Source organism: Halictus rubicundus, chromosome 17, assembly GCF_050948215.1.
Source record: "Halictus rubicundus isolate RS-2024b chromosome 17, iyHalRubi1_principal, whole genome shotgun sequence".
Taxonomy (NCBI): domain Eukaryota; kingdom Metazoa; phylum Arthropoda; class Insecta; order Hymenoptera; family Halictidae; genus Halictus; species Halictus rubicundus.
Genome location: NC_135165.1, coordinates 3,626,458 through 3,640,768, shown reverse-complemented (window position 1 = coordinate 3,640,768; position 14,311 = coordinate 3,626,458). Strand labels below are relative to the sequence as shown.

Here is a 14,311-nt window from a genome sequence, read left to right as displayed (position 1 = left end):
GAGAAGTTTCGATATTTATACATTTTTATGTGAAATTTTAACAGAATACACATATATATGTCAGCGGTACTGGACACGTAAATGGTGGAAAGAAAGTTTAAAGCAGACGGTAATAGGTCAGTATACACTACACTAATTATTGATTCTGCTTTTAAAATAAAACGCGAAAGGGGGGAGGATAAACCAGACACGAAAAGAAGACCTATATCGCTGAAAATAATTCGATCATCTACTCGAGTAATTTTTATCCGCGAAAGTTTATACATATTCCGCGACATTTTTCACAATTCATAATATTTCCATTCGTCCGCTATTCGTTCGTTTGTTTAAAGAAGTTTGTTCAAACACTATCTCCTGTACAAATTCATTTAGCCACAATATATTTGACAAGAAAAAACAAAAAAAAACTGATCAGAGATATTCAGGAATACTCGGTGATGATTAAGCAAGAACGGCCATCGACCAAAAATCCCTTAAACTCGTTAAAAATTGCAAAGATCTCTCTCGGTTAAGTTTCGTGTAAAATTACTGGCTAGTTTGTCAAAAAGCACAAGATTATATTACATTATGAAGGATTATATAGGACTACGTATTGCATTACGTTATATCGCGTTGCATAAAATGGTACAAGAGCGAGAGGCAAGGGGATAATAAACAAAAAGAAAACGTATGAACTGATTTGCGCTAACCTTCGAGCGCAGCCAGCACAAAAATAACACAAGCGCTCCACAGCGCCGCGCGTGAACATTCTCAAGCAGTGGCCGCTAACGAAACAAGGCTAAACAGTGGAACAGAACCGAGAATCATTCATACCAAAAACGCAGAATCCCCAGGACGTCCACTACCATAACCGCGGGAACAATGTAGCCGAGAGCACCATTGGAGGATCGATTCGCAAGCCGGTTCTCGCCGGGGCGTCCGAAAAACCGTGGAAAAAAACCTCGGGCAAAAGTGCATAAAATGATAATTCCCATTCCGGATGCGAGAGGTATGCGCGGACGGGGAGGCGCGTGGAAAAAAAGCGCCGAAAATGAAAAATTAAATGCGAAATGACGAGGGGTGGCTGAGCGTTTAGGGGTGGTGGGTTGCGCGGTGCGGAATGCCAGGGAGAGCGCGCGCGAGAGAGACTCGAAGCAAAAGGGAGAGAAATAGAGTGGGAGAGAGAGAGAGGGGGTGAACGGGGGTTGAAGTAGGCAGGTAGAAAGGGAGGAGGCGAGAGAGCGAGGAGGGCGAGAGAGGTAGGAGAGCGGGACGAGAGGATGTTGGTTGCGAGTCGATAAACCACGGGAAACGCGAGCACCCTTGCGCACGGCTTCAACATGGCGGTCGGGGTGAGTCCCATTCCCTTTTTCCAACGGTGTACGGATAGGGCAGAGGTACTAGTTGCACGATCGATGCCACACGATTCGCGTATCCCCGTGGCTCCGCGACTTCCAGGACCTCGAAAAGAACGATCCTGCGAGAGCCCGATGATCCTCGTCGAGGACAAGTGGCTCGCAGACGAGTTGCACCGTCAATGTCGTCTCGCAATAAATCGTTCGATCGATGACCAAATCCGACGGAAATTCAAGCGTCTACTGACAACACCTCCTGTTACCACTGTTCCCAGACGAGGATCCGATATGCGGCTCAGGGAGGCTGTCGTCTCGGTACCGCTGCATCCTGGGGGACTGAACAACAAGTAAGTAGCAGACCACCCATAACCCCACGGACGCCTTTACTACCACCCTCTTCCACGTAGCCCAATTTTTCTGTTTATTCCTCGTCGCTTCGTTTCACCCTCACCGGCTTCTTCTTCTTCCTCTTCCTCGTCGGAATGTCCCGCGGACACGAAGAGAGACAGACGCGTTTGCTCGCGTATTTCGCGAAACGTGACCGTGCCGGGTACACACAGGGTGTCTGACAGTGCGCGAGAATCCTCTTCGAGGTGCTCACTCGATCTCCAGTACAAGTCCGAGGTAGCGAACTGATCGACACGGGTGAGCGGTCTCCTTTGGTTTTGCAAAACCAGCACATCGGTTTTTTTTTGGGAACTTCGATTGTTGGGGTAATGCGTTCGACCATGGTTAACCCCGAAGCGGATTGTTAAGGCTGCAGCGACCCTGTGCGAGTTTAAACTGTCAGGCAACCGGGAAAGTTGGTGCTATTAATGGATGGAAATAAATTATCACTGGAAGTAGTTCAATGGCGTTCTCTATTGCTTCTTGTGAACATTTCTTTTCATTGTTTCGTGTCGTTTGTTTTGAAAGTGGCGTAAGTCTATTTTCTCTTTTCAATTTGATATCACATCATGATTTGTATATTTGTATTTTTCTTTATCGACGGACTTGCGCAATTTTCTAAATAAACCATATGTCTCCCTGAGGTAGAATCACCCATTCTCTGGTTCGGAATATCATCAAACATTTAATTCTAATCGCGCGAAATGTATTCCTCTGAGCAAGCCAACCCTCGTGCCGATAACCAAAATTTTGCTGCGATCTTTAACCCTTTGCACTCGGCGCTATTTTCATTCTGAAACGAAATTTGTCTTCCGTCTTGGAATAGTTTCATTTTATTCGTACGAAACTGATCCGATTTCCACATATAATATTTAAATGTTTAGTAATCTATTGAATACAAATTTTGTAATGTGACAAATATTTTTTGTAATTTCTTTGAAATAATGCCACAACAATTTCTAGTGGTGCTTTAGAGTCACCACTCGAGTGCAAAGGGTTAACAATGTTTTCACTGTGCAGTTTGGTACCCAATAAATTGACTCGAAGCAAAATTCGCCTCGCACCATTCCAATTACCAAAAACAAACTCACCTGTGGTAAAAAGTTTGCCTCCCAGTTTCTATTCGACTTCCGTAATCAATTTCTGTGTCTCTTAATGATTCCCAAGATTTTTCACTGTGACAGACACTCTCTGTGTGCATCGATGTTTTCAGTATCGCCTACCATGATCCGCGGTCAACTAAATTCATGAAAAATTGTAGATTCGCTGACGACGTTTCCGCCGTGCAGTCTCCGCAGCCGTCGAACGACCTGCGTCGATCAATGGCGTCGGGGTTCAGTGTTGTTGTTCGGAGAATTTCATGGGGGTGACACGTCGTCGACGTCCTGATTTTTCACGGGGTTTCAGCCCCTCGAAGAACGAACGCACAGCGGTCCGATCGTGCGAGTCGAACCTGTTGAAACTCGGCGAATTTTTCTGTTCAGCCTCGAAGCTGTAAACTGTTGCATATCGACAGAAAGCTTAACGCTTTACCCACTGGAAGTTTGTTAATGGGATTCTAATTGATCGCGCAAGCGTTCGGACAACAGTTGTAACGCTTGGGCAAACTGAAAATCCTTCGAGAATCCCTTTGGAAATTGTAAATGGAAAATTTGATCGAGGAATCTTCGAAATTGTTAATGGGATTCTAATTGATCGCGCAAGCGTTTGAATAACAGTTGTAACGCTTGGGCAAACTGAAAATCCTTCGAGAATCCCTTTGGAAATTGTAAATGGAAAATTTGATCGAGGAATCTTCGAAATTGTTAATGGGATTCTAATTGATCGCGCAAGCGTTCGAATAACAGTTGTAACGCTTGGGCGAACTGAAAATCCTTCGAGAATCCCTTTGAAAATTGTGAATGGAAAATTTGATCGAGGAATCTTCGAAATTGTTAATGGGATTCTAATTGATCGCGCAAGCGTTTGAATAACAGCTGCAACGCTTGGGCGAACTGAAAATCCTTCGAGAATCCCTTTGGAAATTGTGAATGGAAAATTTGATCGAGGAATCTTCGAAATTGTTAATGGGATTCTAATTGATCGCGCAAGCGTTTGAATAACAGCTGCAACGCTTGGGCGAACTGAAAATCCTTCGAGAATCCCTTTGGAAATTGTAAATGGAAAATTTGATCGAGGAATCTTCGAAATTGTTAATGGGATTCTAAATGATCGCGCAAGCGTTCGGATAACAGCTGTAACGCTTGGGCGAACTGAAAATCCTTCGAGAATCCCTTTGGAAATTGTAAATGGAAAATCTGATCGAGGAATCTTCGAAATTTACAGAACGGCAAATTGGACACCGCAACTTCGTTCAAATTGGTTCTGTTTTGTTTCTAACGATCGCTAAGTTTCTGAATCTCCGGACAGCCTTCGCCAGATCATCCTGTACTTAACTATAGAATTTAATACCATAAGCCTGCCCCAATCTCCATGTTCTCATAGTTTAGAACTTTTCTCGGCCGAATCAACTCGAGTATCGTCATCGTAATACTAGCAATTAGCTCACGAATGCGAACGCGTAGCTCCACGGAGATCTAGCGTGATCAGATATTGCTTTAGATGTTTACTTACCTAGTGTAAATTGTAGATTATTTATTCCAAACCTTATTATTAGCAACGCGAAGGCATTTAACTGAGAAGGAAAACCAGAAGGTTAGTGTTGACTCTAAACGGTCCCCATTTTATCATGCAGTTTACCATTTTATCGTTCCACCTTCTTTTTCTTTGACATGCATTCTGGATATATACATATGCGTGCTTCTTATATATACATATGATGTTGCCGACTAATTGAACACCAGTTATTAACCCCAGTCCCGATTTAGTTGATCGGTGTCCACCAACTGTAAATATTTCGCCCCGTTGTCGAACCGCATTCAACAACACGCACACAACGAAACACATACACGCATACACGTCACAACAAGTGATTGTCGCATGAACCCCCTTTTTTTGCCACCCACAGAGCTCCAGACGATCACACGAAGGATCATGGAAGAAAAATTCACGAAAAGCTAGACTTTTGTTTATTAAATGGACGTACTCGTAATCTATTTGTTTGATTGTAAATTATCACGTCTATCCCCCATTACCCTGTCCCGCTATTAGAGTACCCAACACACGAGAATCTTCTAGTGTCGTGTTTCATTTACGCTAGATAGAACTCGCTTCGCGATAGATCTGTCTATATTGATTTCGGATGTTGCTGGGAAACGATGATCTGTGTGCACGCCGCCCATGCGAGTATTTTAGCGTTACGATCACAGTGTTTTCTCGATATATGTCAACAACACCGGCCTTGACAACGACATATATCGGCCAGGAGATGCTACTCTTTCTTTTCCGTCTGCTGTCGTTAATTACACATGTAAATATTACATCATATTTCTGTTAAAATTTGCTATTGGATTAGTAGTGGTCTCCTGGACCGCTCCACTTATGTTTACACTCCTAGGCGTCCGAGGAGGTTATACCTTGCGGTAAGTGGGGATAGTCCTGCGACTTTTATCAGCGAGGTATTTGCGACATATATCGAGAAAAGACAGTTTTACCATGACTACTCTCGGCGCGGCTTGACCAACACGTTCGATCCACACACGATTCAAGATCTTCGGCCACCAACCCCGTAACCTTGACGATACAGCACACTAATTGCACCGTCGAGCCCCGTTCGGCAATCAGACTCTTGAACCCGCGCGCTTGGACCTACTTTTTTGCGTTGCTTACCATTGTTTCTTTACGTTCTTTGACGATCGTGTTATATACGACGCCTGCTCTGTTTGATCTCCTAGACAGACTTCGTTCTTTTGCACTGACACTATATAACAGTTAGATATATGTGTGTGTGCGCGCGCCTCCGAGGTCTGTACGATTGGTATGTTGCGATTAAGGAAGTGCCGAACGACAATGCGATCACGAAAATAAAAAACACCACGGTCTCTCCAATCCGTGTTATTCGAAGAGTCAATTCGCGCGGAATTCATCGTGCGTTTAACACTAGGCTTACGGGTTCTAATATTTTTAATTTATAATTATTACTGTGAGTTCTCGGTATGTGTCAACGACACGGGTCTTGTCAGACCCGGAGACATATATACTCTCGAGCTTCGTGGCCCCTCGCGGGTTACACTCCGCGGTAGTGGGTACAATACAATTGGCGACATATACAGGGTGTCCCGAACTTAAATGGCAAAACTTCAAGAGCGTGTAGGAGACCGAAAAACTAAGACAAAAAGTCTTTTAGAGATTTGCTCGTTCTTGCTTCGGTCCCCTACACGCTCCTGAAGTTTTGCCATTTAAATTCGGGACACCCTGTATAGAGAAATCCGAGATTGTGAAGACGCATCCATGAGAAATTATCTAACAAATTTATTTCTCTGGGTATACAGTATAAAAGGGAATAGCTAAAAGTTTCTATAGATAATTTCTCGTTATTTTTACAAATAGAATCGAATAGTAATTTCTAGCTTCGTTCCCCTTCGGTCCCCTACACGCTCCTGAAGTTTTGCCATTGAAATTCGGGACATTCAGTATAGAGAAATCCGAGATTGTTCAAGATGTATCCATGAGAAATTATCTAACATTTCTCTGGGTATACAGTATAAAAGGGAATAGCCAAAAATTTCGATAGATAAATTCTCGTTATTTTTACAAATAGAATAGAATAGTAATTTCTAGCTTCGTTCCCCTTCGGTCCCCTACACGCTCCTGAAGTTTTGCCATTTAAATTCGGGACATTCAGTATAGAGAAATCCGAGATTGTTCAAGATGCATCCATGAGAAATTATCTAATATTTCTCTGGGTGTACAGTATAAAAGGGAATAGCTAAAAGTTTCGATAGATAAATTCTCGTTATTTTTACAAATAGAATAGAATAGTAATTTCTAGCTTCGTTCCCCTTCGGTCCCCTACACGCTCCTGAAGTTTTGCCATTTAAATTCGGGACATTCAGTATAGAGAAATCCGAGATTGTTCAAGATGTATCCATGAGAAATTATCTAACATTTCTCTGGGTATACAGTATAAAAGGGAATAGCCAAAAATTTCGATAGATAAATTCTCGTTATTTTTACAAATAGAATAGAATAGTAATTTCTAGCTTCGTTCCCCTTCGGTCCCCTACACGCTCCTGAAGTTTTGCCATTTAAATTCGGGACATTCAGTATAGAGAAATCCGAGATTGTTCAAGATGCATCCATGAGAAATTATCTAATATTTCTCTGGGTGTACAGTATAAAAGGGAATAGCTAAAAGTTTCGATAGATAAATTCTCGTTATTTTTACAAATAGAATAGAATAGTAATTTCTAGCTTCGTTCCCCTTCGGTCCCCTACACGCTCCTGAAGTTTTGCCATTTAAATTCGGGACATTCAGTACAGAGAAATCCGAGATTGTTCAAGATGCATCCATGAGAAATTATCTAACATTTCTCTGGGTATACAGTATAAAAGGGAATAGCCAAAAATTTCGATAGATAAATTCTCGTTATTTTTACAAATAGAATAGAATAGTAATTTCTGATGGTCCGTAAGCGCAGTGTTAATCGCAAAACAAGTATCTGAGCGCATCGTTAAACGCGGTAGTAGTCATTCGTGCGATATCGCGTGGGCGTAAAGGTGTCGAGCACCCACGGCGAAGAGAAAAGAAAAGAAGAGAATAAAAAAAGGGTAAAAGAGGGGTAGGAATCGGGAAAAAGCGACCGCGAGATCGATGTTTCGCCGGTTCAGACTCCGGTGCCTCGTGTTCGGGGGAATCGAAGCCGGGCCGAAACGAGCGAAAGGGTTTCGAGCCGATTTCGTCGTGGTGTGTGGGTGGGCCGACGAGGTAGCTCTTTCTCGGCTGCCTCGCAGACGTCTTACGTAGGTGTGCTGACTATATTTGCATCGTCATAGATCGTACGGGCCGCGGCTAACGGAACGTATCGATCCACTTGGACTCATTTCTCTGTCTCGCTCGCAGTCAGCTACGTAGAAGCGAGCAGAACCAGCCGAGCACAGAGGAGATCGAGAATCGGAACGAGAACACGACGACCACGGTCTCCGTGGTCAGAAGCCCGACGTCGGCCGACTACACCGTCGAGGACACACAAGATTTCTGTGTCGCCGAGGACACCACCACGTGGTCCTCGCTGGCCATCAACCGCGACAACAACGTCGCGATCGATACCGCCAACAACGACGCCGGCAACCTGAACAACAACCTATCGGTGCCGAGGATCCGCAGGAACAGCTCCGTCGAGAGCCTCGCCGACTACGAAGGTAATCCCACCGTTTTCTCGAAAACGTCCCTCGGGCTCCAAAATCTCCCCGGAAGTCGGTGCTCCATTCCCGTCGAACTCGCTTCTCCTCTACAAGCAAATCGAAATATCTTTTTGCGTATAACAGCTTTAATTGGGACGTAAGATAAACTTGAAGTGAGGGAAAAAGGAAGCAACAAGGAAGGAAACTGTGCTTCGTTCCTATTTTTCGCAACTGGTGCAAACAATTTTTGTAGAAAGATTTGCTGTCTAATTACGATTATAATTAGATTTTACGTGTTTGTAAAGATGGAAGAAAGCCTCTGTAAAATTGAGAATCCAGTTCCCAAGTGCAGAGGCCCACAGCTTTTATTTTGTCGCAAGATAAACGTGAAATGAAGGAAAAAGGAAGCAGGAAGGAAGGAAGTTACTGTTTCGTTCCTATTTCTTACAACCGGTGCAAACAATTTTTGTAGAAAAATCTAGTGTCTAGTGATTACGATTATAATTGGATTTTACGCGTTTGCAAAGATGAAGGAAAATCTCTGTAAAATAGAGAATCCAGTTCTCAAGTGCAGAGGCCCACAGCTTTTATTTGGTCGTAAGATGAACTTGAAATGAGGGAAAATGGAAGCAAGAAGGAAGGAAACTGCTTCGTTCCTATTTCTTACAACCGGTGCAAACAATTTTTGTAGAAAAATCTACTGTCTAGTGATTACGATTATAATTAGATTTTACGTGTTAGTAAAGACGAAAGAAAGCCTCTGTAAAATTGAGAATCCAGTTCCCAAGTACAGAGGCCCACAGCTTTTATGTGGTCATAAGAAAAACGTAAAATGAGGGAAAAAGGAAGCAGGAAGGAAGTAAATTACTTCGTTCCTATTTCTCGCAACCGGTGCAAACAATTTTTGTAGAAAGATCTACTGTCTAGTGATTACGATCCTAATTAGATTTCAGATTGTACGTGTTCGTAAAGACGAAAGAAAGCCTTTGTAAAATTGAAAATCTAGCGAATACCCAAGTACAGAGGCCCGCCTGGCAATTTGTAACGCGACTCGCGACAAGATGAGTAATCGTTCCGGTATAGATTAGGCTCGCCGGACTACGAGGAAATCGGAACGACGCGTGCTTTAATGAAACGGTTCAATCATGAAATCCCCCGGGGCCTGGACAGAGAGCGAGGCGAGCGCGTGGCAGCTGCGATGAGTCAGTGTCGCGTCGTCGTCGCCGCGATCCCCGATTATTCAGTATTCCGGCAATGTGCAACCAGCATGAAATTCCGCAGGGCGTAACTCCTCTCACGAAGACTCGTCCCACGAGTTGACACCGTCCGAGTGGTCCGACTGGTCCGAGGAAGGAAATCTGCCCGCAGGTTGCCGCGGCATCGTCAACCCGAACTATCCCGGCTTTCAACACCTGGCGCCGTCTCTTCTATCGGACACGGACCTGACCGAGGACGAGCACGAGAGCTGTCCCGATTACGCCAGACTCAACGAGATCAACGCCAGGCCCGTCGAGAACGACAACGAGTACAACAACAACATCGAGGACAGCATCAATCACCTCTGCGGCCAGAAGAACCAGAGGAAGATCTTCTACGAGAAGCCCAAGTTCAATATACAGGTGAGCGAACCTCCTGACCACGGTGCAACGACCGGCCGAGTCCTCTCCTCAGCGAAATTGCGTTTCTTCAAGTTCTACAGGTTGTCGGCGATTGCTTATGGCGGGGGTTAAACGATTTAAAAGTCAGAATTTGGTTGGACTCGAATCTTATGCGTTCATAACAAAACGAATAGATCAAATGCGACACAAAGAATTCAAATAAAGAATTTAAGAGCACCGGTTGTATCATTTTCGACACGGTCAAACAATTCAGAAAATAAATGAATGCCTATCCGACAATTACCACACTTTCCATTTTGCATAAAAATTCACTGTCCACAGACGAGGTTCCATTGTAATATAGAACGCGCGGAGAAGATTTTTATACGTTCCCGTTTGTCTTAAATAATTCCGAAAATTAGTACACACCAGGTTGTTGCACGGAGGGGTCTTGAACCATTGTTTGAAGAAAGAGCTTTTCCGGGGAACATTAATCCCAGCATTGCTGCCTAACATTTTAGGTACACAATAACAGCTTTTAGAAAGAATCCACAGTCGCAAACTGGAAACTCTTTCTTCACGATTTTCGCGAACAAATGGCCGAAAATCAGCGAAAGACGAGTCTCGCATTGCAGACAATAGCGTCTGGAGGTAGCGCAATCGATTCTATAAAATGATCAGCCGTTTCAGAAGGGTAGCGAAACGAGGGATCAACGAAATGGAAACTCGGTTTCCGCTCGCCTTTCGATTAGGCATCCAGCGAGATTCTAATCGTCGTCGGGATCGGTCTTCTGTTCGCAGACCGTGACGTCTTTGTACGAGTCGGTGGTGCCGCCTTCGGAGAAGTGTATCAACTACGTGAAGAGCGTGGAGGACTCGAGGACCGAGGAGAAGATCATCTCGCCGGAATCGGAGATCGTTAACGGCGTCGTCGAGGCGGAGACGCATCTGACCGTGCTGGAACCGGAAGAGGCTTTGGCGGACACGGTCGCCGAGACCACCGGCGATCATCTGTCCGAGGCGATTCTCGAAGAGAAACGTGAACGAGAGATACCGGTCGAGGTCGAGATCGTCGAGCTGACGACCAGCGTCAAGGAGACACTGCAGTTTCCGGAAATCGAGGAGATACCCGACTCTGGGAAGACCAGCGAGGCCGGCGAGGTGGGTCTCCGCATCTTTCCGGTCGCTGGGTTCATTAGTCGATGCATTATACACCTTCCGGTGTTTTATTTGTGCCCGTGCATCGTTTTCCATAAAGAATATTTTGGTCCTGAGAACATTCCGAACTGCCATCTAAGACAGACGAAAACACACTTCATAATCTACTAAAAGAAACACTAAGTTTACCAGTACAAGAGGTGCCTGGTACCACGAATATTCTCAAGAGCTAATAAACATTTTAACACATTAACAAAATGGGAGGATGTTGCAATGAATGACGGAACGAAATCGTCTTCACCGTGACGCAACGTAGCACGCAAACTAAATTAGTAGAATTCTTTCGGGAAACTTGATCGCGTTCGGTATATTCTATTTCGAGCACCGCAGCATTGTTCGGTAGGAATTTTGCAATATCGAGTCCGTAGAAGAACATTGGAAAGTATTTCAGAGGAAAAGCACAATTTTCGAGCACAGGCACGAAAATAATACTACGGTGAAAACGTACGCGGGCACAGATCGTTTTAACGCGTTCGGCAGCGTTCGCTGCACGTTCAACGTTTTAAAACAGAGCAGCACACTAAACTGTTTTCACGTCGTAGTTATGCGGCTCCGCTAATCAGAAATTTCCTGAGGCCTTAACCACGGTCTTGCTTCCACTCGGTAACTGAATGCCAGATGGTAGTGCTATGATTCTTCCCCCGCTGGCCGAGTGATGTCAATGTCTGCTTCCAGCGGGGGAGAGGGAACAAGACGGTGACACTGGAAAAAATAGCTTCAGTATTTAACGTTGGTAAATCTGTAATTTTCTTTTATCAAGGTTCATTAAAAGAATGTCAAGTGCTCGAGCCCCAAAAAGTTGATAAACAAAAGTCTAACGCGAATAAAGTACGATATTTTGTGTCTGAAGTGTTCCGAATAAAGAAATCTGGACATTCAAGAGTTTTAGCATAACGATAAATTAAGGTTTATAATTAGACTGCGGATCTTTATGCAAAATAGAAATGTTCTACCCGAATTGCAACAAACTGGAGTGAAATAGACATTTATTTTCTTTCTTAACATGTTCAACCCTTAGCACTCGAATGGCGACTGTAAGACGCCACTAAAAATTCCTAAAAATATATTGTACATTATTAAATTTGTTTGTATTCAATAAACTATCAAACTCTTCAGCATTGCACGAGAAAATTGCACCATTTTTGTATGCATAACATGAGAAAAGAAATATATAGAAGGGAAATATTCTAGGGCGAAAGAAATGTTTCGTTTCGGAGTTAAAATGGCTTCGAGTGCAAAGAGAGTTATAGTAGAGTTATTATAGGTTGAAACTAACGTAACAGCATTTTAACACTAGGTTTACGGAGCATTAAAACCGAGTATTTTACATTACTTTATAAAAAGAAGAAGAATAGGTCTATCCAAGTTTTCACGCACTTTTTAAATAATATATACCTAAGGAAATAAGTTTGTTGAGTAATTCCACGTAGATGGACCTTCACAATCTCAATAATCGTAAATTAAAAATATTAGAACCCGTCATTTTCACGGGTCCCGTAAACCTAGTGTTAACACTTTTCTAATGTTTTTACTGTTTCAAAACACGCCTACCCATTTTTCTGATAAATGCATAAAATCCGCAGTCTGTTTATAACATTGAGAAGAAGAAACTCTTTCCAAATCGATGTCCACACTGAAGAAATTCGTTCTGAAACCTGAATAAACAATTCTGTGGCCATTTTTGGAAGACACGGCACCGAAACTGTCTGAAGCAGATCTATCTAGGTGTCTGGAACTACTTCCGAAAGTATACTCTAAATTCGGGGGTTCGGGTTAAATGTGGAAGCGAAATGAAAAGGGATTCGTCGCGAGTGTTTACACTCGCCAACGACGCGTCCGAGAGGCTAACGACGACGACGGTCTGTTTCAGCCGGAGGACATCGTGGTGGAGCAGATCGATTTGATACGCGAGGCAAAGGAGTTGCCTCACCAGGCTCGATCCAAAATAGGCAACCGTCAAAACGTGACGTCGAACGGCTCGGCCGAGGACGACTCGGAGAGCAACTCGGACACCGACAGCTGTCCGGAGGAGCAGCCCACCTACACCAAGCTCGAGGAGATCGATCTTCTCTCGAGCATCGGCCGGGACATCGGGGTCGATCTCGAGAAATACGTGCAACCGGTGCCGGACGTTGTCGCGATGGAGACCATGGATCACATTCACGGCTGCTCGCGGTCGTCCTCCGCCATGAGCATGAGGAAGGACGCCATCGAGGACTCCAACAAACTGTTCGATCGCGAGTTCCCGGAGGCGTCCAGCGTCGACTCCAGGAAAAAGGAGAAGATGGCGAGGAACCAGGCGAAGAGGAGGCAACAGCAACAGCAACAGCAACAACAACAACAACAACAACAGCAACAAATCAGAGTGACCAACGCGCAGAGACGCCCGGACAAGCGGCGGGCTGACGCGGATATTGGACCAGGTACGTTCTCGAGAATTTGACAATTTTCTTTTTAACCCTTTTAGTGCCGGGCGAAAAAGAGGTGCCTATGCGAAGATAACCGGCCGAATTTCACGATTTTACTAGGGTTTATAGAAAAAGGCTCATCAAAACCTAACGAAAAGCAATATTTACATAATTCAAAAAGCAGTATATCAAGAACGAAATAGAGAGTAAAACAGTGACGTTAATTTTTCTATATTCATTGAAAATTACATAAATAACAAAGGTATAAGTGATCATAAAGAAGAGAAAAATTGAGTTCTCTCTTTCAAAACACATAATTGTACATACGAAAAGTCATCTTTTTATCATAACTTTCTATAGACCGTTTATTACAAAGTATATACTTTGCATTTCCAATATATTTTGTAACGAAATAAATAATATTGCACAACAAACATAAAGAATAACTCCAAGGTACATGGTAGGCGCCGGATAACAAGTAATTGTTATAGGTAATATAACATATAGAATATAAGGGACAGTTAAACCGAAAAACTATTTATTTTAACTCTCTCGTAATGAAATTAGACCATTTATAACGTATTATAAATTTATTTTGAGATAGTGTTCTCTCGCAGTGCGAATAGTAAAGCGCTACAAGCTGCAGCAAGGGCCGATATATCGGCCTCCGGCACTAAAAGGGTTAATATTATAGACCACGAAAACTGGGTCTATTATTTCTAAAAACTTGTCTACCTTCTGTATCACTGTTTCCAGTGATGAAGACTTGCAATGGACAGAAAAGATCCTAAGCGTTCCCGCGCACGGGAATAACTTTCTCAGGAATGAAAAAACTTGTCAAGTGTTTCGGAAATTTTCCATTTTTTTGTCGACCAGCCGAGGTTTCCGAGTAAATTACAGATTCGGTACGCTCGTGAAATCATCCTCGGCCGGAAACGGAAGTTTCTGCTCGGGGGGCCGTTTTGCGCCTGCGGAAACGCGATTGCGTCTAATTCGCGGTTGCTTAACAGAAGTGAAATTTCACGGCGCGAGAGCATAGCAAACAATAAACCGCATGCGAGAGCTCCCGAGGGTCACGTGGCCC

The 14,311-nt window shown here is 43.7% G+C and overlaps 1 protein-coding gene across 3 annotated transcripts in view; it reads left to right on the top strand.

Annotated features, from left to right (window-relative positions):
* Positions 1 to 14,311, top strand: part of Schip1 (Schwannomin interacting protein 1) — a 45,913-nt gene that overhangs the window by 6,614 nt on the left and 24,988 nt on the right. Inside the window, exons 1-6 of one of the 3 annotated variants that reach the window (XM_076802809.1) lie at positions 1,135 to 1,329; positions 1,610 to 1,681; positions 7,723 to 8,021; positions 9,285 to 9,622; positions 10,403 to 10,762; positions 12,690 to 13,242. In XM_076802809.1, the coding sequence (XP_076658924.1) occupies positions 1,623 to 1,681; positions 7,723 to 8,021; positions 9,285 to 9,622; positions 10,403 to 10,762; positions 12,690 to 13,242 (1,609 nt within the window). In that variant the 5' untranslated portion in view covers positions 1,135 to 1,329; positions 1,610 to 1,622. Of the gene's footprint in view, positions 1 to 1,134; positions 1,330 to 1,357; positions 1,377 to 1,609; positions 1,682 to 7,722; positions 8,022 to 9,284; positions 9,623 to 10,402; positions 10,763 to 12,689; positions 13,243 to 14,311 lie in introns of those variants that run through there. The other 2 variants (XM_076802810.1, XM_076802807.1) reach the window with 2 other exon arrangements.